General features: G+C 38.9%; 1 protein-coding gene across 1 annotated transcript in view; it reads left to right on the top strand.

Moving 5' to 3' along the window:
• Positions 1 to 586: 586 nt before the first annotated feature.
• The window catches only part of LOC143029976 (uncharacterized), a 61,650-nt gene continuing 38,323 nt past the window's right edge, over positions 587 to 23,913 (top strand). The window contains exons 1-7 of the mRNA XM_076193188.1: positions 587 to 739; positions 12,440 to 12,670; positions 16,283 to 16,537; positions 17,345 to 17,575; positions 17,806 to 17,970; positions 20,154 to 20,379; positions 22,842 to 23,061. Coding sequence (XP_076049303.1) covers positions 12,488 to 12,670; positions 16,283 to 16,537; positions 17,345 to 17,575; positions 17,806 to 17,970; positions 20,154 to 20,379; positions 22,842 to 23,061 — 1,280 coding nt within the window. The 5' untranslated portion in view covers positions 587 to 739; positions 12,440 to 12,487. The remainder of the gene's footprint in view (positions 740 to 12,439; positions 12,671 to 16,282; positions 16,538 to 17,344; positions 17,576 to 17,805; positions 17,971 to 20,153; positions 20,380 to 22,841; positions 23,062 to 23,913) is intronic.

The following is a 23,913-nucleotide window of genomic DNA, read 5'->3' as shown; positions in this document are numbered from 1 at the left end:
GCCCTCACATGGGGGGGGGGGGTGCATATGCCTTGGGAATGCAATTCTAGTCTGGACATGCCGCCCACAAGGCTGACAAATTAATGATAATAAAAAAGGTTAAAGAAGCCCTGAATATATTAATTTTGCGTTAGAATAAACAGATTATTAAATATTTTCCCTTTATCCTTGGTGCAATAGGGACATTAAATAACATTCTTAGAATACGTTTAATTATTTTGCAAGACAATAGCTATAATAGGGAGTAAGGGATGGTGGGGAGCGTCACTGAGAACTGCCCCGGGGCGTCATTTATAGGTGTTTACTGTAGCATCTATTATTACTATTATTATTTTCTGAGTATGGACACAGCAGCACGAAATGAAGATTAGATTAAAAGAGTATATGTTATCACTATTTCTTGCCGTGCGATTAAAAGAAAAAAAACGTTATCTACTATCGTGGTGTGACCTTCACCTTCAATTATTTTATGATTTCTCTCTAACATATCAAAGTTATATAAAGTTAGACTGCAGTAGTTCTGGTTATCATATGTGACTTGAAAACAACGAAGGACTTTTTTTTTTTGTATTCCTTACATGATGGTGTTTGAAAACACAGTGGAAATGTCGACATTATCACAACGAAATAGAGATAACAGGCTATTTGAGGGAGTAGGAAATGTAGACCTTGCGCATTATTTCAGACTTGTGTCAGACGCTGCTAGGATTGTGTGCCTTCCGTCGAGTCTCAAGCTTGTGTAAGCATTTACTAAAATTGCACATTTAACATCTGTATTGTAATAGTGTATGCTTTTTGGGTTGTTAGATAGTACATTATAATTGAAATTAATTTATACAGCAAATAGAGACAGCAGGGGTTCTCCTTTGCGTGGATAACATCGACTGATGGCAGAAATAAGGTTGAAATTTGTAACAAAAGTTACGCTACGCGTTGAGCTTCATGAAATTGCCCGGAGGCAGCGAGAAAAAAGTTCCTGTGGCAAGTACTGAAAGGATTTAATTATATTGAGGTGGTCTTGTTATTTTCAGTTATTTTTGTAACATTCTGTTACGCTGAGGGACCCGTTTATTATCCTTAGTATTCGTGGAGTCTGGCCGGTTAACCCTTTTTTTCGCCAACTTATCGCTCTTCCAATGCGAAATACAAGCTGATAACGACGCAAGCTTTAAGTCGCTTACACGATGCTGGTAAAAAATATATGAATTCGCTAGAGTTTTTGAGCAATCGTAGGCGTGACGCCTACGATTGCAAGAGGATGTGTTACGAGCGTCTGTTCTTTGTGCAAGAGTGCTCCGGGAAAGAATGCATGATTCTGTTATAAAAAAAAAAGTATGGGTATGAAAGTGGATAGGCAGGAGCCAGGCATTAGAGGACCCAACTACATACCGGAGAGTATTCAGGCTGACGTGTGAAAAGATTTGAAGAGCTGTGGACGAAGATGCATCTTTTTACACAAAAGAAGGACACTTTGACGACCTGCTTCCTGATCAAACTAGAGATCACTTCGGTTCCTAGCCAAATGGGAAACCTTTCAGTCCGTACGATTTCCGAAATCGTACAAATGAATCCGATTTAACCGTTACACTCTTGGGACATTCAAGGCGGCTGGGTCTGTCTGTATCACTTTGCTCGTCGTCTTCTAAATTCCGACTAAGTTTCTATCTGTAGGTGCCCTGAATACTCTTGAAGAGCACTGAGAAAATATATCTAATTCAATTTGTTTCTCGGGGACAAAATATACGGTTTTCATTCAGGCGCGGATCCAGGGGGGGGGCTGAGGGGGCTGAAGCCCCCCCCAAATTTGTTCTTCCATGAATCATTGTAAGGATGTCATTTAATCGATTTTAGTACTTTCTGATGTTTTGCCAGGTCCGGGGGTTAAATAATCTGACAGCATGTGTGCGGTATTTGGGCGGAATTGTGCTGTGTTTGGCATTTGTTTAATTCCATTTATCTGTTTTGTGCTGCGCGTGTTGTAGGGTTGCCAGGGTTGTGTCTCAGTTGCGCTGAAAAGGGATAGAAAGGAGATATACCACGTTCGTTGGCCGTTTAACATACCTGTATTGTCACCTCTATGATTGTTTTGTGTTGTTGAAGCAATCAATCAAGAAGTATCATCTACAAACAGTAAGTATTCAGGAATACCACAGGCTTTATAGATATCGTTAATGTAAATCAAAAACAAAATAGGACCGAGAATACTACCTTGAGGTACCCCCATACTTACACCCATTAATCTCGATTTAACACCGTTAAGTAAGACAACTTGATTACGATTAGATAAATATGACTGAAACATCTGAAGTTTAAAGTCTTTTATTCCGTACTCAGCCATTTTCATCAATAGTGATCAACTGTGTCAAAAGCCTTCTTAATGTCTAGAAAAACTGCGGCACATATTTTTCATTAGATAGTCGAGTTGCAATATGTTCATGTAAGAGAGCAACAGGCATATATGTTGGGTGGTTTTCACGGAATCCAAATTGATTATCGAAAATGATCCCATGGTACTCAAGGTAATCTACCAATTGCTCAAGAATAACGGTTTCAAGTACTTTAGACAATACCGGAAGGATCGAAATCGGACGAAAATTTGATACGTTTGATGTGGGCCCATCTTTATGGATCAGGTGTACTACAGCAATTTTTAGGACATTAGGAAAGCAACTCTGTTGAAAGCACAAAGCGATTAAATGCATGAGTAAATGAATAATTTTGGGAGCAGCAGGTTTAAGGATCTTTGCATTAAGGCAATCATAGCCATTGGACTTATTTTTAAGATTATTTATAATACGCAAAATATCGTGAGTTGATTGTTTTATGAGACTAAATTGTGATGAGACTGGAGTTATATATTGAGGTGGGTTTCCTGGGTCATTTGGCAGCTTATCAGCCAATAAACTACCAATTGAACAGAAAAAGTTATTAAACATGTCAGCGATCTCATGGTTGTCAGTTACCTGCCTGTTATTGTGAATAAACAAATTGGGAAAATTATTACTTCTCTTTTTATTAATTACTTCAAGAAGTATTGACCAGAGTTTCTTCGGAACCGATGAATTTTCTTCAAGTTTTTTGAGATAGTATTGCTTGCGAGCCGATTTAATTGATGAGTTGAGAACATTACAATATCTGATAAAATTGTGTTTATTAAGTTCAGAGTTGCACTTAATGTATTTTTTATAAAATTTATTTTTTAAATTGATGCATTTCAATAAGTTATTTGTTATCCAAGGTTTGATTGGTATCTTTCTTCTTGGTGTTATTTTAGTCATTAATATAGTAATTTCTTCATTAAATGTAGTTATCAAACAATTGGCGAAATCATTGTGGTGACAAGTATAATGCACAGTTGCAGTTAAACGTTGAGGTGTAAGCATCTACTCGAGTAAGCACGTAAAATATTACTTATTCGTTTATAATATCTCTTGCAATTGTTTAATAACCCAAAGGGAAATTGAATAGTGGAACACCTTTCTATAAAAGAAAATTATTACTTTAACTTGATATCGAGATTACCATGTATTTTCCCAGTAATCTGGAAGTGAGCATTAAGGGAGAGCAACTGGAGGAAGTGGATAGTTTTAGATACTTGGGTGCAAATGTGGCAGGAAAAGGTGGAGTAAAGGTGGAGGTAGAATGTAGATTGAGAGAAGCGAGTAAGTGTCTTGGTGGATTAAAAAGTGTAATGAGGAATAGACATTTGGGAATGGATGCTAAGAGGAGACTGTATGAAGGAGTGATTGTGCCAACAGCACTGTATGGAGCAGAAACATGGAACTTAAGAGAGGAAAAGAGAAGGAGCTTGAATGTGTTTGAGATGAAGTGTCTGAGAAGTATGATGGGGGTTACTAGGCTAGATAGAGTGAGAAATGAGGAGGTGAGGAGGAGAACAGGGGTGGAAAGGGAGTTGGGAGATAGGGTTGATGAAAGAGTATTAGGATGGTTTGGACACATGGAAAGAATGAGTGAAGAAAGACTAGTAAAGGAGGTATGGAAGGCAGATGTGGAGGGAGTGAACATGAGGGGACGTCCTAGGATGAGATGGATGGATGGGGTGAAGGGGGCTTTGGGGAAGAGGGGAATGTCTGTTGAGGAAGGACGGGAGAGGACAAAAGACAGGGGTGAATGGAGAATGGTTGTATATGGAAGATGTTGTGATGCATGAGGTGGAATGAAACGGGGGGATGGGGGGTGAGGTAGTGTGTGTGAGCAAAATTTTGACGCAGCCCGAAGGGATTTCTCCCCGTCTCCTTTATATGGGGGGACGGAGAGGGGGGGGGGTCGCCGATTTAATGAAGCGGCCTTACTGTGGATGTGCTGTGTCTTACGACACTGCTTCTGACCCAGGGCAGTGGACAGGGTGCAGGGATGACCCGTCATCTAGGAGGTGCTGAGATGGGAGGGAGGGTGGAGGGGTGTGGAGTGTATTCAGGGATGGAATTGGTGGGAATGATTTTATGCCTTTTCCTTTTTGGCTACCTCCCTAGTAAGGGGGAAAAAGCCTTGGTATATGTATGTATGTATATTTAATTTAATCTAGCAGTTCTCCACAATGTTCTTCCATTTCCTTCTATAATTTTTACCAGAGACCTTACTTGAGATTATGTTTGTGGCAGAATTCTTCTATGAAAATAAGCCTGTGTCAGTGAAATGAAGCGAGCAGGGGAACCCGCCAAGATCACTGCATTTTTCAAGCGACGACCTGAATGTATGAAGATAGATAATGCCACCACAGAGGCAAGTGTTCCGGAGGAAGCCAAGACTGCCGAGGTCCCCCACTCGTCACGTGAAGACGGCACAGTTGCAGTGGCAGCTTCTCAAGACCCTCGACTTGACATTGCTGATTTCGTGGGGGAAGAAGGGAACAGATGCAGAGAAGGTGGTCATCATCCACCAGAAAGTCCCAGTTATCGATGCTCTTCCATTCAGCTACGAAGGTGGTCAAAAGAGGCGGTTCCAGCCTACCTGGTGCTCAACATACCTGTGGCTCAAATATTCAGTTTTGAAGAACGGAGGATACTGAGCTCGTAAAAGACCACACGTCCACGAAGCGGAAGAAGCTGGTCAGCCTCTGCGCTACTAGATGGGTTGAGCGACACGACTCAGTCATTGTGTTTATGGAATTCCTGCCAGTTATTGCCGTCTTTCTGGAGAACGAGAGCAACTCGGACGCGACGGCGCGGCGGGACTACTACTAATAGCAATCCGAGAGCCGCGCTTTCTGATTGGTCTCGCCGTCGCTGAGTCTGTGCTAGCTCACACTGTGGAGCCGAGCCGAGCCCTGCAGTCCCCTATGGTCGATCTAGTCTCAGCGTACGCTACGATTGGTGATGTGGTGACGCATCTAAACAAGACCAGCTTCCAGGACATCTTCAAGAAGGCAGAGGGGTTCCTCCAGGAGATCGGTTCATCACACGACACCATTCCTGTACCTCGAGTTTGCAAGCGCCAAACGCAGCGAGCGAATTTACCCTTCCAGACAGCTGAGAAGTATTACCGAAGATCTGTATATGTCCCATTCCTCGACCATGTATTGACTGAGCTGCAGACCCGGTTCGGGAATGATACTATTCCTGTTGGCTTTAAGATCAAGAATCTGCTCAGCAGCGCTGACGGAGATGTTGCTGCTGTACTGGAAGCGGCAAAGGTTTATGAGGCTGACATCGAGACCCTGAGCCTCGTTAGGGCGGAAGCAGAGCGCTGGTATTCAACAACAATGAAGTTCGAATCCATTGGAGATGCCCTTGCCCACGCCCAGACCCGAATGTATCCGAACCTGGCCAAGCTCCTCCGAGTTTTGATCACGCTCCCAGTCTCGAACGCAGAGGCCGAGCGTTCATTTTTAACCCTGAAGCGACTGAAGACCTACCTAAGGAATACTATGGGTCAAGATCGCCTCAACGGCCTGGCGCTACTCGGCGTTCACAATGAAATCAATATTGAAATAGACAGTGTAATCAATGTATTTGCCCCAAAAAACAGGAGGTTGATGTTCGTGTGAGATCCCATGAACAATGCTGCGTGTTGTTAATGTAATTTAGATACTTTTATTAACAGGTTCAGAAGTTCATACACGTTTTTGTTTGTATTTCTGATTTTTAAAGCTACTTTTATTTTTTATTACTTCCATGAGTCCATGTGCACTAACACTACACACGGACCCTGCAATAATTTCTCTCTATGCGAGAGTATACGCGTGCCAGTGCCTTATCACTGACTAGCACAAGCGTGTAACAATATAAAACGAATATACATTCTATTATATATGTCTAAAATACAGAAAAATCTGAAAAACACTATTAAGTTAAGTATACCTCAGACTTCTGATACATCAGACTACTCAGAGGAAGGAATTCAGGTTAGCCCCCCCCCCAATTTTTTTTATCCTGGATCCGCCACTGTTTTCATTATAACTGAATTCAACATATGTTACTCAGCCCCTATACAGTAATTTCGAAAATTCCTAAAATGTGCTGTCCATCTACATTGATACTACTATTACTATTGGGGTAAGGTTATTACTATTATTTTAATACAAACATGATTTATCATGTCCATTTTTCAGGTTGTCTGTAAGTTCGATGATCATTTGCGCTATTTGATTAGTCTTTCAATCTAATATCCCATGTGATGAGGGAGTTTTCCATGATCTCAAGGCGGATGAATATTTAATTTCCTTTCAATCAGGTTAGTTTTGGTGCTGTCGTCGTCTAAACTAGTCAACTGTTCGTTACTGAAACGCTAGACGCGAGCGATAAAGTTGAACACATTTAACTTTATCGCAGCGTCAAACAGACGCTGCGAATTCATTATTTTAGTCGTCAACGAATAAAAGACCCGTCTTTAAAGCGTCTTAATTCGCTAGCGACTAAAATCATGAATTTGCAGCGTCTCTTTGACGCCGCCATAAAGTTGAACATCAGCTTTACCGGTCGCGTCAAGCGTTTCAATAGCGAATAAAGAAGCTAGCGTTATAACAGCACCTTGTAAACCGGCCTTAGATGCTTTCACCAGCGAATTAAGAAGCTGGTCCAAAACGAATAAAAGCAGCGTCGTATAGGCACTGCTCTCATTCGCTTTGGACAAGCGTCTTAATTTCTAGACAGGCCATAGTGTTAACACTTAAATTACAAGACGATACAATTTGCTAGCGAGTAAAATAATGAATTCACAGCGTCTGTTTGGCACTGTCATAAATTTAAACGTGTTCAACTTTACAGCGCTCGTCTAGCGTTTCACTAGCGAATAAAAACGCTTGTGTCTAGCATAAAAACCGCGACATGACCGGCCTTAACGACGTTTAATCCAACTGTACGACTGGCGTTGATTCTGCCTCCCTTTCGGTTCTCATATTCAATTTTGAAATGTGCATTTTCTCGTGCGGTTTATTAAAAGTGAACAAATAATGTCTGCGTACTACGCCTTCAGTCTTAAAAGTAAAAAAGAAAAAAAAAAAAATCGTGTGATAATATATTTCTTTTTGGACTTCAGATTATTCACCGCTAAGAAATGATCTAACAAGATAGCGTCGCAGAACAAATACTGATAGTGTAATTGTACCTTTAAAATTGTAAGTGGTTGTCAATCTTCTCGATCAGCAGTAAAATTTTAAAAAACGTTGATAATATTATCACAGATTATGATTATGATTATCAGCGTGTGCTCAGCAGATGCGAACTTAGGAACCACTAAAACCTCTAAACTAACAATAATAATAGTAATAATAATAATAATAAAATACTGCTTCTACTATTACTCTTCTATAACTACCTTTGTGGAACTTGTGATGAAAACAGTCAGTATTTGTTTTCCACAGAATACTACTAATAATAATTATAATAGCAATAAAAATAGTGATAGATGAGTGAAACCACGAATTATGCTTATTTTATACACCATACCGTCATAGCTATAGGCCATTGCGGTCTCGGAAGAAAAAGCAGTGGACTAGCACATTAATGTGTGATATGCATACTACATCGAGTAAAGTAAAAGTGTCAGTTTGTGTTGCTAGTCGTCGGAAAGCAAATAAAATATCTTATCGGGAGTCCAAAGACATGGGCTTCCTTCTGTTATCTAGACAACATATTTTAGATCTAAGTTTGATAAGTGGAGACAAGCGACGAGACTGCTAGAGCATAGCTCCAATCCAGTGTAATATGAATATATAAATATTTATATTTACACAATGACAGGAAGATAAATATTCAAAGTAAGCTGTGATAGGTTAATTAAAGGGTTTTCTGAAACACAGGTACATGAGAACAGTAGGGAAGGGGAAGATGCTAGGATGGTTTGGGCATACGGAAGGAATGAAGTGAGAAAGGACTAGCAAAATGAGCAAATAGCAGAAGGACTAAGTTGAAGGGAAGGCCAAAAATGAGTTACATGGATGGGGTGAAGGAAGCATTTAATGTAAAAGGATTAGAGATAGCAAAAGATAGGAGTAAACAGAGAGTGATTATAATTGAATTAGGAAATTATTCGGTCTGATTGGATCTTGTCTGTTCCATAGATTTCTCAAGTAGATGACTGGTTCTGGCTGTCAGGCCCTCCAATGGAAACAAGGCCTTGTTGCATTGCCTTTCACTCAAACAATGTGGCAGGGACCAGGGATGACTCTGTGTTCACAAGGTCTTGAATTGGGAAGGACAATAAATGGGTTTTGGATGGGTATGGGATGGATGTCTAATTTGATATGGCTAACCCCCTAATGAGGAAGAAAAAGCCTCTTGGTGTACATGAACACACACACACAAACTAAGACTTGATGAACATTGCTCTTTTCCTGTATACGACAATTAGGTACACACAAAACTTGCTGATTGAGTGGTATTGTGCTTGACCCATAGCTCAGCAGTCAGTCTTTCTTTTCGGCATTTTCAGACTCCTTAACCTCATAAATTAATTACCAAACCACACTGCACCGTAGCCACCTCAGCACTGCAGCCCAATGTATGAGATGTGAATCATGCAATCACACATTCACAACATTGGTCCTGTGCAGTTCCCGTCTACTTCGGCTGCCGAGTACTCCCACATAATTTAATTGTATGGCATTATTGTATACCTAGGGTTATTTATTCATTTATTTATTTATTCTTTATTAATTTTTATTTATTCATTTGTTTATTCATTTATGTTCATCACACCCCAAGAAAATAGGACAAATGCACATCCAGCAGGTCGTGCTGGATGGAGGACAAAGTGCTCAAAAGGAGGACTGATCATCCTAAAGGCCACCCTAGCCATGTATGATCCCTGAGCTTTCACCTCTGATCCAAGACCATGGTGTTATCTCACACACACACATTTTTATTGTGCCCTTTAATACTAATCTTTAGGTGAAACAATTCACTTAAAGATTAGTACTAAAGGCACAATAAAAGACTTCACGATGGCATATGTTCCACCAAAGACAAGAGCTTGAGATGAAACTGAATATCAAGAAATGTTATTGGGTGCAGCTCTTTTCCTAAAGAAAAATATTGAACAAAATAGTAACATAGTCCTTAATGGAGATGTTAATTGCAGTGAGGTCAACTAGGAGAATTGGGAAGCAAGTAGCAAGGCAGATTCCTTGGGAAATACCCTGCTGAGTGGGTAAAGGAAGTGACCCGGGTAAGAGGAGATGACACTTCCACAAGATTATATTTGTTATTAACCAAAGAGCCAGGCATCATCAGCTCCTTGAACTACCTTTGCCCAATAGGAAAAAGTGACCATGTTACAAGTGAACTTCACCTGGAGGATGAGGAAGTAGAGCCAAGGAATGAATCACATAGGCAAGGGAGACTCAATCTTAGGAAAGCAAATTACTTAGAGTTGAAAAAATTCTTTAGAGAAACAAACTGGGAGAAATTTATGAATACCACAGGAATAAAGAGGAAATTGGAAATCTTTCTTGACATTTACAACCTAGGAGTGAACAAACATGTGCCAAAGACTAGAGATAGAAAGAAGCAAAAAACAGGATTAGTTTAACAAAGAGTGTGAGATTGTGAAAATGGCCAGGGACATGACTTGGGGAAAATGGAGAAAGAAAAGAAGCAATACAACAAAAGAAGCCTACAAACATGCTAGGAATGACTTCAAGAATTCACAGGGAGGAAGAAAGTAATTTTGAAAGAGATGCAGTAGATAAATGCAAAGATGAATCAAAACTGTTTTACAGGTTTAAAAATGGTAAATTGAGACATGAGGAGGAAATCATCAAGTTAATTGTAGGTGGTGAGGTCTATGAAGAGGCCTCAGCTCAGGCAGAAGTAAAGGATGAAGATTTCAAATCAGTCTCCACAAAAGGGAGCAGTTTTTTGGGAGAAAAGCAAGGGGAGCAAAAAACCAGGTTTAGCAGATATAAATGTAAAAGTGAGGGAAGTGTTCAATCTCCCAGGATCTTTAGATGTGTTGAAAACTTCAGAACCAGACAGGATCTCAAACTGGATACCTAAAGAATGTAGGAAACAACTAGCGGACAAGATTTACAGTCTTATTACATATTTATTGAAAGAAGGCATTGTGCTGCTTGATTGGAAAAGGGCAAACATGGTGCCAATTCACAAAAGTGGAAATAAAGAAACACCCTTAGATTATAGGCCAGTATCACTAACCAGCACAATAGTGATATTATGTGAAAAGATTGTGAAAGATCAATGGACTTAATATCTTGAAAAGGTGAACATTCTGACAGAGAGTAAGTTTGTCTTCAGATCTGGAAGGTCATGTATGTTGAACCTTTTAAGGTTTTTCTTGAGAGTGATCAATGTACTGCAATAGAGAGAGGGGTGGGTGGACTGTGTGTACCTTGACCTACAGAAGGCATTTGATAAAGTACCTCACAATTGACTTATGTGGAAATTGGAGCATGTTGGAGGACTGAAAGGCAAGCCAATAGAATGGATTAAAGACTTTTTGAAGGAAAGATACATGAGGACAGTAGTAAAGGATAAGATGTCATGCTGGAGAGCAGTAACGAGCAGAGTTCTACAAAGTTCAATTCTTTCAATAATGTTTCTTGTATATGTCAATGACATGATGGAAGGAACAACAAGCTATGCCAACATGTTTGCAGATGATTAAAAATTCATGAGAAGAGTGAAAAATGAGGAGGACAGTAGAATACTGTACTGCAAAATAGATCTATATACTATTTTTGCTTGGAGCCAAGAATGGGAAATGAAGTTTAATACCAAAAAAATACAAAGTACTGGAAATGGGCAATAGTGGTAAAAGGCCATCCTTAAACTATTCCTTGGGAAGCAAACCCATTACAAAAGTCAAAGAGGAGAAAAACTTGGAAATGTTGATAAAAGACAACCTGTCACCTGACAGACATATCAGCAAAATTGTGGGAGAGACATATGGACTACTGCAAAAGATTGAAGTGGCATTCCATTATATGGATGAAGAGATGATGAAAAACCATCAAAATGTACTGGTAGCACATTATAATGTATTGTATTATATAATTTGTATATAAATGTGTGATTGTGTAAGAACCATGTAACATTCTATGGCCCCAGCATAGAAACCATGATATGTCCAAGACTGGAATATCCATTGGTAGTATGGTCCCCACATAGAGTGAAGGATATAACCAAGATCAAGAAAATACAAAGGGCAGCAACTAAACTTGTCTCAAGCTTGGCAGATAAACCATATGAGGAAAGACTAAAAGTACTGGGTCTGCCAACTTTGAAAGATTGAAGAGAAAGGTGATATGATTACAGTATGGGAGGGCTTTAAGAGGTCATGGAAATAAATTAAGAAAAACCACATGTCAAAAGGATGTGAAGAAATACAGTTTTCCACATAGATGTATAACTATGTGCAATAGCTTAGAAAGTGATACAGCCCAAGCTGTATCACTAGATATGATAATTGGAAATCAAAGATACAGATTAAGTTGGAACCATACATGAATTGTCTAGGTATGTTAGAAAATTTGAGAATAGTAGATGGGATCCAACAAGCATTGCTCCTTTTCTCTATGCTACAATTAGGTAAATACAGTTAGGTAAATAAATACATACACATAATACAATATCACTCCACTATGAACCTATGAGCCTGCACTCCAACTCTGGTGGGTAAAGAGTTGGATGTATATGTGTAAGATCACAGCATTACCCATAGATTGGGCAATAAATGAGCTCTGATCTTTCATCTGGGAGGGTATTAGCTGTCAATCACAAGTCCATCACATGGTCCAAGACCATGGTAAAGCAAAATGGGAACAGTTTTTGTGTTCTGTATCACACAAAAGAAATCAAATGTAAAGATCTTTCATGTCTTGAGTCATATTAATCTAATATATATATATATTTTTTTTTATTATAATTCTAAGGTTAGAACAATTAAGTTTTTTAATAAGAACCTGAAAAGGTACCAGAGGACTGATTAATATTTTATTGTTATTATCATTATTTTGCAGGTTTGAGGGCAATTGTGCATATGACCAACACCCACCAATATTGCCAAAATGTTGCATTCCTTTTCAACATTGACAGTACTGTTGCTTCATGGATTGTTTTCCATGTGTCTCTGTGAACTACCCCCTCCTGATAAACCCTACAAGATCCTTATGCTTCTGCCATTATCCTCCAGAAGCCATGAAAATGTCTTCGTACCACTGGCAGAGGCGTTGGCAGAACGTGGACATGAGGTAGGTTGGTAAATGAATAATAGAGGATTCTAATTTTGTCTTGTGGTGGTGGTGGGAGGGTGCACATTGATTCTTTGCCAGGAGTACTACCACTTCATGTCTAGTGAACCCCTTTCATAGAAGAGGTTGTCAACCTTGATCTATATGTTCTTCAACTTCATGCACTTGTTTAGCATCCTGACCACAAGCTCTTATGGCTTTGTTTGCTTTATGCCCCAACATTTTCTTTTACCTACTCCTTACTCTTACTCTGGGTATCCCAGGATATCTCCTCTCATCCATTCTCATAACATGACCACCACTTCAATTTGGCCCATTCTACTCTTCCCAGTCCCATCTAGTGCAGTCCTTTCACAAATTATATCATTCTTTACTTTGTCATAATATAAATAAATATAGATAAATAAATTTATTTGGCAAAGAATCAATATACATGAAGTGCAGATAATGACAAGAACACATAGTTCGAAATAGTAATTGCGAATTGCCGAGGATAACACAAAAAAGCATGTACGCTTATTTTCATTGTGGTCCTCATTAGATTATTATTCTTCACTAAGTTACACAGACAACATATGTAGGGGGTTAAGGGGACCAGTGACAATCATGAGTAATACCAGTCAGTACACATATGACACATAAACATTGTTATAGTTTTGCTAATATTACTAAAATGTTCGTAACATATAGGATATTGAGCACCATCACAATAAGGAACATTGCATTAAGCAAAGGAACAACAAACTAATGTTAAATGATAACAAAACAGTATGAGTGAGTACCATATCAGAGTAGTACCATTAATGATATACTACATTATTCTACAGCTGTATCAACATGCTACATTGCAGCTAGGGTCACCTATTAATTAATTCTAAAATTTTACCTGTATCTCAGGATGGAGTGGGCAATTAGTATGAGCACTAGGATGTAGTACATTATAACCTGAAGGACCAGAAGTAGGGTACAGGGGACCAGTACTCCTATGAGTAAAACAACAAGGAGAACAAGGAAAAAGTCCAATTGTCTTGTTGCCTGGTGCCCTGATTCACCAGGCTTGTATTATGGTCAGATCATAACTGTTCTCAGACCCTACCTGAGACATATACCATACTATGACTAGCACAACAAAGGTGAAAACCAATTTGTAATATGAAACATTGTCATACTAAACTAAACTCCTGAAGGAAAAAAAAAGGGGGGAGGTCAGAACAGTTATGAGTGAACGCAGATTTGGATGGTATTACTCATGAAGTTAGTATCCCTCACTAAGCTAGTAGTACATAAAATCAAGGCTGTTCTCTGTCCATAGCTGAGACATATAGTAACCCTTGACTTTTTTTCTTGAAGGTAACCTTGCTATTTGACTTCTTAATGGACATAGGTAGTGAGTTCCATAGTTGAGCACCTGTGAAGTGAAAGCTGGTTTTGGTGAAGGGACCTGCATGAGATACAATAAAAGACCCTTGACTGTTCCGGGTTTGGTTCTCAGCACATAATGTAAAATTACAGCTCACATATGAGGGAGCAGAATTATGAATGACATTGTAAATATGGTTTAGTTTCAGCTGGTGGACACAATATTTTACAGGTAACATTCCTACCCTGCTAAATTCTTCTATACCAATATGACTATGTTGAGGTAAATTTAACATGAATCTAATGATCTTATCTTGTGCAACCTGTAGCCAAGACTGGTTTTTTCTGCTCAGACTACTGTACCAAGACCTACAAACATAATCAAAGTGATGCTGTAACAAGACACCAGAAGCTTCTTTGTTTCCAAATCAAAATTTCTGGCTTTTCTGTACAAAAATTTGACTTTATGTGAACACTTGGATACAATCTTATCTGTTATGGCATTCCCTGAGAGGGACTGATCTAAGGGTATTCCAAGATAGGTTACCTCTTGTTTTGACTCCAAGACATTAAACCCACATCTGACCTGTACATCGCTGTGTTTCCTGAGGTTGGGTTTTGATGCGAAGACAATACTTTCCGTTTTACCAAGGTGTAAAGACAGCCTGTTATCTATGAGCCAGTCCTGGACTGATGACAGTTCAACACTCAGTGCCTCCTCTACTTCAACTGGGTCCCTACCTGAGACAATTAGTGTGGAGTCATCTGCATATAGCAGTAACTTACAGTTCACCGCACCTGGCATGTTGTTAATATAGACCAGGAACAGTAGCGGTCCTAGAATTGAACTTTGTGGTACACCATAAGTTATCTCTCTGTCACTTGAGCAGGCTCCATTTACCTGTACAAGTTGTTTGCGACCTATAAGGTAGGACTTGAACCAGCCAATATTCGCCACTGCTAATGCCTGAAGTTTTTTTACTAAAATATCATGGTTTACCGTGTCAAATGCCTTTTGTAGATCCAACAAAACTAAACCTGTGTAGTTACCTCTGTCGTATTCCTGTTTTATCAGATCATAAAGGTATATTAAGCTGGTGTCTGTTGAGTAATTTGTTCTAAAACCAGATTGCATGGTGTATAGTAGATTACGTTCCCTGAGGTAGATATCTAACTGATTGTGTATGATATGTTCCAAAACCTTGGAAATAATACCTAGAATTAAAACAGGCCTGTAGTTACCTCCCTCAGTTTTTAGGTTTTTCTTACAAAGAGACATATATATATATATATATATATATATATATATAAAGTAAAAGCTCTCTTATCCGGCATCACTAGTACCAAAGGCATGCCGGATACTCGAAAATTCCGGATACTTGAAGGGGTTGCTAAAGTGAAGGGGTACAAAAATATGTCTACAATCACCCCATTTACTCACTATTAATGTCAGTTAACATATAGTATCACATACTGTAACATAAAGCATCACATGATTGCGGCGTCACCACCTCACTCGCCAACATATAGTTAATCACTAGACACTAACCTTCTCTGTACTTTTCTGAAGGGGTTACTAAAATAAGTCAAGGGTTACAAAAACACTGTCTACAATCAACTCATTTTATTCACTATTAACAGCATTTAACATAACATAAAAAAAGCACATAAACAAAACCAACTCACTTACCAACATCCTGTTCATCACTCCAGTTCATCACTATCCTCTGTACTTGTTTGCCTCGCTTTCTTTCCCATACAACCTACTTTAAAATAGTTTCTTATGTCAGCTTGTTTGCAGCTCTTTCCTCTTTGCAACAAAAACTCATTCTGAATGCAGTGAAGAGACATAACATCTCGGGTGGACAGCTAAACCATTTGCAGAATCTTTCCATGCCACCTTAGGCTCAGGGTCATCTTCTTCCTAACTATCTCCCTCTGTCATCTTCTCAAGATTATCTTCAATTTCCGCATTGATAAGTTCCTCATAAGTTAGAGTGAATGTTACTGCTTCATCTTTGTCCTCATCTACCCACTCTTTTAGTGCCTCATCTGTTAAAGCCTCACGTGGAAATTTTTATCATTTTGTATTGATTTCATATAGATTTTTATAGATTTTAATGCTCGGAAAAAATATGCCAGATACTTGAAGTTACCGGATACCTGAATGCTGGATAAGAGGGCTTTTACTGTATATATATATATATATATATATATATATATATATATATATATATATATTTTTTTTTCCAGGTGACCATGATTAAAAACACAGAAATGAAATCACGACATCCACGCATTCATGAGATCAGGCACAACTTGGAATATGTTAACCCATCCAGTGTTGACTTGAGTCCAAATTGGGGTAAGATAGATACGACATTTCAGTTTTTTGATGAACGTCTTCCCAGGCTGGCCAGAGACCTTTATAAGGTGCCCAAAGTCATGCAGATCTACAAGAGGCGTCATGAATTTGATGTTGTAATCATTGACCAAATCTTTAATGAGGTAAGTCAAGCTCTACAATATTTAGAAAAAGAAAATTTATATCTAATCCACCAGAATATGCTTCTCTATCTTCTATCTCTATCTATCTTCCTCTATCTCCCTCTCACTCCTCCTCCTCCCCACCTCATATAGGGTGTTGACTGCATAAGTTTTATGCAGTCAATAGTTGAGGAATTTTTATGACATCCCTACATACCAGTCATGCAGCATTCTTTCCTAGTAAGAGACAAATTTCCACTCAAAAATGAATATTGATCAACTTTCACCTTTAAATTACTTCCCCTCCATTCTGGTATCCTCTGTAAATATCACCTTTGCCTCCTTTATGACTATAGCTCTTCAGATCAATATTGTCCCCAAAGATAGATGTATTTGTTATTGCTGACAAAATGTTACTATTCCTCCTTTTATTGCTTTCAGAAAGTGATGGCCATACAGTACTTAATATGTTGATGATTAAATTTACACCAACCCCATTTCAAGTATTTATGTATATTTCATTCATATATATATATATATATATATATATATATATATATATTAATGCATATATATATATATATATATATTCATGCATATATATATATATATATTGTAAAACTTACAATCTTAGTCTTATTGCCACAGTGAAACACTTTTCTGTATATACTCAGACTTATGCAGCTCCCCTTGTATATGCTCTTCACTGCAGCCTACTCTCACTCCATACCTCTTTGCAGGTTCCCATAACAAATCTCTTTCCCACCTGTCATATGATTTCTCTAGATGCATTAATGCCAAATACACATATCTCCTTTCCTGTGGCAGATGGCATTCCCCTTTGCACATGAGATGCCCTTCATCATGCTGAGTCCACCAGGCCTTGAACCTGGTACAAGCGCAATCCTGGGCAATGTTCTCAATCCATCATATGCCTTTTCACAAGGGGCCTTCTTCAGAAATCCAATGACCTTTATAGAACGACTGAAGAACCTGGCTGCCCATTTCATGCAGTTGAGAGTGTTCAATATGATAGTGCTTCCAAAAATTCAGGCAGAGGTATTTTATCACTTTTGCAGTTTATATTCCAGATATGATGTCAACTTAAAGGAATGTTTTATGATATGTTGTTCAGTTTAACAAGCATACAGCTGTGCATAGAACTTGTGATTTCTTCAAAAGATGATGACAGTTAGGTACTCTGTTTATAATAATGTTTTGATTCTTGATTATATGATGCTGTTTTTTATCAAAGAAAAACTAGATTCATCATTTTCTCTATTGCTTAGATTTCTGAGCAATTTCCAGACCTGCCAAGTCTCATGGATATAAAGAAGAATGTTAGCTTGACACTGCTAAATTCTGATCATACATATGGTACTTCAGTACCTCTCCTGCCATCCCAGGTAGAGATAGGAGGTATCCACTGTAGCCCTGCCAAACCACTCCCAAAGGTGAGTAAGAATGGTTAACAAGGTGTTTATTCTCACAAAGAATGGTTAATTTTGTTTACCATACCATTTTTTTTTTTTTTTTTACCATGACACATACATACACATATATATATATATATATATATATATATATATATATATATATATATATATATATATATATATATATATATGTATATACACACACATACAGTTCAGTCTTCTTTGTGACCTCAGCTTAGTCTGCTTTGTGACCGCAGCTAGAGAGCTCGTTTTCTGCACAGACACCAGCTAGCGAATACCTGTGAAATTTATTATCTCCGAATAGTGACAAGTGATTGTGTTGTATTTTTGTAATTGTATATGTTACAATTGTATACAGTTACAGATACAAGATAAAGTGTAGTGCTCTATTAACTTAGAATCAAAACAGTACTCTGTTACTGTACTCCAAAGGTAGGAGTAATAGTACAAGGTAAGCAGAGTAAGCTTAGTGTATTTAGTTTATTTAGAGCCCTCTTTGGTTTCTTTTGTTGATTTATATTTTCTCTTTGCCGTTTGTATTGCTGAAGGAGGAGCGAAATGGCTTGTGAAGGTTGTGTGAACCTGGAGGATCATCTCAGGATGTGTGAGGAGGAAATTCGTCTTCTCAAGAGTACGCTTTGTGAGAAGAGTGAATCCTCCCCACAACCCAAAGAGCATTCCACTTCTTCCCCTTCTGTCACTGCTGTGAGTGAGTGGCGCTCCGTGGGGTCCCGTTTGTCAAACCCGTGTTCGGCAAGCAGGTACCCTGCGGAGCATCCGCTGGCTCTAGCCAATTGTTTTGCTCTGCTGGAGGATAAAGTGGCCGAAAATCAGGAGTTCTTGGTGTTGGGGTACTCCATGGTGCGAGGCTATGACGACATCCTGCAGCAGAAGACCAAATGACATTGCAAGCTTGTATGTCAACAGGGCTGTGGGATCGCCGATTGTACCCAGACCATCAGGGAGCAAAGACGGACGAACACGGTTACGATTGTTCATACGAGAAGTAATGATGTAGGTAGGGTGAGATCAGAGGAACTTGTTTGGAATTACAAGGTCCTCCTTCAGGAGATGAAGGAACGTGGGAGCTGTCACATAGTTTGTGGGATCCTCCCGAAGATCTATGCAGGCACATGTTGGAACAGTAGAGCCATAGGGATCAATGAGAGGATATCACGGTTGTGCACACAACTGGGATACCACTTTCTTGATCCTTGGTATCTCTTTTCCAGGCGTCATGACCTTTACGCTTCTGATGGGATCCACCTTACCCACAGAGGCAAAGATGTTCTTACAAACCTCATTGTGGGAGTTTGTAATGAACTAGTTCCTTTTTTGGGGTAGAAACCCAAAGGGAAGGGGAAATAGACTGAAATGGGGATAACAGTAATGTAGAACAATATGCCAGTTTAGGACAAAATATAATTTTAGGATATAATGTCGGGAGAGGACAAAATGTTACATTAGGATGTAATGTCATAGGACAAAATGTCATGATGGGATGTAATGACAAAGGACAAAATGTCACAATGGGATGTAAGGACAGTGGAGGACAAAAGATCATGATGGGATGTAAGGACAGTAGAGGACAAAAGATCACAATGGGATGTAATGATAGTGGAGGACAAAATATCACGATAGTGGAGGACAAAATATCATGGTAGAATATGTTAGTGGAGGACAAAATATAATTTTAGGAAGGGATGCCGGACAGAATGTCAATGAAGGACAAAATATCATGATGGGATATAATGACTGGAGGACAAAAGATCATGATGGGATGTAATGATATTGGAGGACAAAATATCACGGTAGGATTTAATGTCACTGGGGGACAAAATATCATTTTAGGAAGGGATGCCAGACAGAATGTCAGTGAACGAGGGGAGGCTGATGTTAAATGCGGTGATGTAGGGGGACAAAGTGTACAAGAGATCGGATGACCGTGAGTGACCAGATATCCGAGATGGGGGAAATGTTAATTTTGATGGGAGAAATGTTAATGAGGCATTGAATGTCAATGAAGGACCAAATATATAGAATGATCTCACAATGATTACCAACAGTGCTATATAATTACAGTTCGAGAAAACTAAGACAACATGTGATCAATTGATAATAGATACAAGGAATTGCAAGAAGCATGGACCTCTACATTTACCTTTATTTCTATATTTTAGGATTTGTCAACTTGGATTGAGGGTTCAGGCAATGAGGGTGTTATCTACTTCAGCATTGGCTCTGTTGCCAGAGGCTCAAACATGCCTCAGGAGTATATTGACATATTTGTGGCTGCTTTCGCCCAAATGCCTCAGCGAGTAATCTGGAAGTTTGAAAATGAGGATCTTCCAGGCATCTCTGAGAACGTCTTATTAAGAAAATGGCTTCCACAGCAAGATATCCTGGGTACTGTAAATTATTTTGTTAGGACTGTCACATGCAGGTTTACATTGCTGATACATTAGCTGATTAATGATCTATTTGTCTACACACCAGTAGGCTTCTTTCCCTTATTCGGGAGGTAGCCAGTCAAGGCATGCATCCACCTTTACTTAGCCTACTCCTATTCATCACCCATTTCCCATTCATCTTAAATTTTATAATGTTTGTTGTGTTGTTAGTGTGGGGAATGTTTCCATCTGAATTATGATCTATATAGCTAATGATAATTGACTTTAGAAGTCACAAGATTGTGCTGTCAATCCTGGAATCATAATAATTACACCATAATAATTTTCATTCTCCACTTGGTGTTATTTCTATTTTTTGTGCACAACATTTGAGTCAGATTTCATACCCATTTTTCAAACCATTACTCTTGTTTATCTAAATCTTTGTAAATATTCAGTTGACTTGAATGATCATTTGCTTTGATGCAGAACTTAGTATTAGCAGCACACCTAGATATATTAGATTTTAGTTCACAATCTATGTTAAGTTGCTGATATACGCTACAAACGGAAGTGACCTAAGTATGAAACTAAGGAAAACCAATCGCAGGACTGTTTCCAGTTCAAAGTTTTGCCATTTAGAATAGTTCATTCCTTTCATTTTATTCAAATAACTACTGATTTATACCAATTATATTTAATCAATTAGGCATCTGGGAATGGATGCAAAGAGAAGATTATACGAGTGAGTTACTGTATCTATGACTGCATGGGGGAGAGATTTGGAATTTCAGAGAGGCAGAAAAGAAAAGTTTAAATGTGTTTGAGATGAACTGTCTGAAAAGTATGGCTGGGGTTACAAGGTTAGAGTGAGAAATGATGAGGTGAGAATAAGAGCAGGCATGAAAAGGGAGTTAGTAGATAGGGCTGATGAAACATTATTGGGATGGTTTGGACACATGGTAAGAATGAGTGAAGAAAAATCAGCAAAAGAGGTGTTTAAGGCACAGGTGGATGGAGTGAACTTGAGGGGACAACCAAGGATGAGATGGATGGGGTGAAAGGGGCTTTGAGTAAGAGGGGAATGTCTGTTGGACAGGGAAGGGAGAAAGCAAGAGATAGGGGTGAGTGGAGAATGGCTGTGTATGGATGATTATTGGGATGCAGTCTCAAGGAAGGGAGAAGGTTAGGGATAGGGGTGAGTGGAGAATGGTTGTGTATGAATGATATCTTGATGCAGCATGAAGGGATTTCTCCCAATTTTCTCTAATTTCCGCATGAGGGGATGGAGGGGGGTATTACATCTAAGTGAAGCACTCCTGCTGTGGATGTGCTGTGTCTTGCTGCATTGCTTCTGACCAGGGCAGCAGTGGACAGGAGACAGGGAAGAACCTTCATCCATAAAGAGCTAAAACGAGGTGGAAACATAGGTGATGGATTGGAGTGGAATTGATGGGAGTGGGTGCATGCCTTTGACTTGGCTACCTCCTTTATAAGGAAGATCTCTGTATATAGATAGATATTTATCTTATAGCTTTTTAAGTGGGAGAGTATCCAAAATTTTACATTACAGTGGTACTTCATAACTCAATCTCTCCAGAGGTCAAACAGCTTGTAATCTAAACACTTTTTTGAGAACAGTTTGCTCCAGAAGTCAAACTTTTCTTGGAACTCAAATACAAAGACAGCTGTGTCGTATGGTATTGCATTCCATGCCCTCACATGGACCTCTCTGGTGTCTATATTGTACAAGTGTAGAACTATTTATGTCACCAGGTTGTAGTAGTAAAAAGAAGGAAGCAGTCACCAGTTGTTTGGTTTCTTTGTGTGGAGGAAATACAAAGTTTAAAAAGAGACCTTGGGCCCAGTTCAGAGACAAAGTGTCAGTCCCTTGGAACTGCTCTTCCAAACAGAAGTGAGGAAGTCTATGGTTTTTGAAGATGTGCAAAAGAGAGAGGACTCTATGCTATCCATCTTGTAGGACCACTTCATGCAGGTGCCCATCATTGTTCCATAGTTCACACTATGGACATAACTTTAAAGGGAGAGCACACAACCGGCAGCCACTCACTTCCTCCTACTACTATAAGCTAGTAACACAGAAATAGTCTCATACTATCATGATGAAGACTCAAATCTAAATTTTCTTCCCAGAGAGATCTGTGGGAGGGCCAAAAGTCCATTGCCATGTGCTGTGAGGTTAAGGGTTTTCAGTCAGGGAAATTTGAGTCAATAGTTATCACCATTAAGTAGTTTTTTCAACTATGTGAAACCTCAATATAATCATTATTAAACCTGTTCTGAATAATGTTTTCATGAGTAGTAGAGACATTTTTATATCATCTTAGCTAATGTATGGCAGATTTATTTGTTATAGATAAATTTATTGCAGGATCTACTTGATTTCTCTTGCCAATCAAGACCAAATAATTGTAGCTTCTTTTTATTGAGTTCTTTATTCTTTTTGGTGATTATCAGCTCAGGAAAAGGTGAAAGTGTTTATTACCCATGGGGGACTGCTGAGCACCCAAGAGGCCATCTATCATGGCACACCCCTTATTGCACTCCCAATTTTTGGAGACCAGCCACGGAACTGTGAAATGATTAGTGTTAAAGGATATGGTTTATGCCTTCAGTGGAAAGACCTCACTGTGGATGTTTTTGTCAGTGCACTTAAAGAAATCATCGAAAATAAAAGGTTTGAAAGCTTTTGTTCTAACAGTTTAGTGACTATTGTTTTGGACTTAGAATAATTTAATTTAGACTTTCTCTCTCTCTCTTTTTTCTTTCTTTCTTTTTAAGACTTGTACCTGCCTGGACCTTAACTTGCAGGTGGTCTGGAGACTCGACTCAAATATATATACATATTCTATGTACTGGCAGTTACCTTTACTAATAGCTCTGTTGGAAGTTAAATGTAATATTTTTGATGATATTCACTTTAAATCAATGGCCATCATGTAACCCCCTTGCCATATGTCCTCCACCTCAAATATATTGTGGTTGTGTCCATATGCTGCCAGTGCTAAATGATTTGTAAGTATGTGCTTGATCTTGTATGAGGTAGACTGGCAGAAGAGACATGCATAATTTGTTGTATTTCCTAAATTGTGTTGATAGGTCTTATTGATATATGGTGGCTTAACCCTTTGAGTACTGGATGTGTGTTTTGTGACACCTGCGTGTCACAGCTGAGTGCACCCACCTGGAACCGAGCGTGCTCCCCGTGACACGCACGTGTCACAGTTATAAGCTGTGTGTATTGAGGTTAGAGCCTCGGTTCCTGGGTTATTTCTACCCACGTGGTGGCAAGTGTCTGTGTTTACAAACATAAGGCTCCAGCCATTCGTGGGACAGTTTGAAACGTTTGTTTACGTAAGATTGACGGGTCGGTAACGAAGGGGGTTAATATTACACAATTTTTTTTTATATTATTCAAGCTACCACAAAACATTTACTTTTTCTTTTAGGAATGTCCCCTGTGGGGCTACAAGGAGAAGGATGCCTAGTCCCAATCCCCGTCCCTTTCTTCTCGCCTCTTACAATCCAA

The sequence above is a fragment of the Oratosquilla oratoria genome, chromosome 11 (assembly GCF_046742065.1).
Source record: "Oratosquilla oratoria isolate Oo_2021 chromosome 11, ASM4674206v1, whole genome shotgun sequence".
Lineage (NCBI taxonomy): Eukaryota > Metazoa > Arthropoda > Malacostraca > Stomatopoda > Squillidae > Oratosquilla > Oratosquilla oratoria.
Note: the sequence above shows the minus strand (reverse complement) of the source record. Positions and strands in the feature narration are given on the sequence as shown.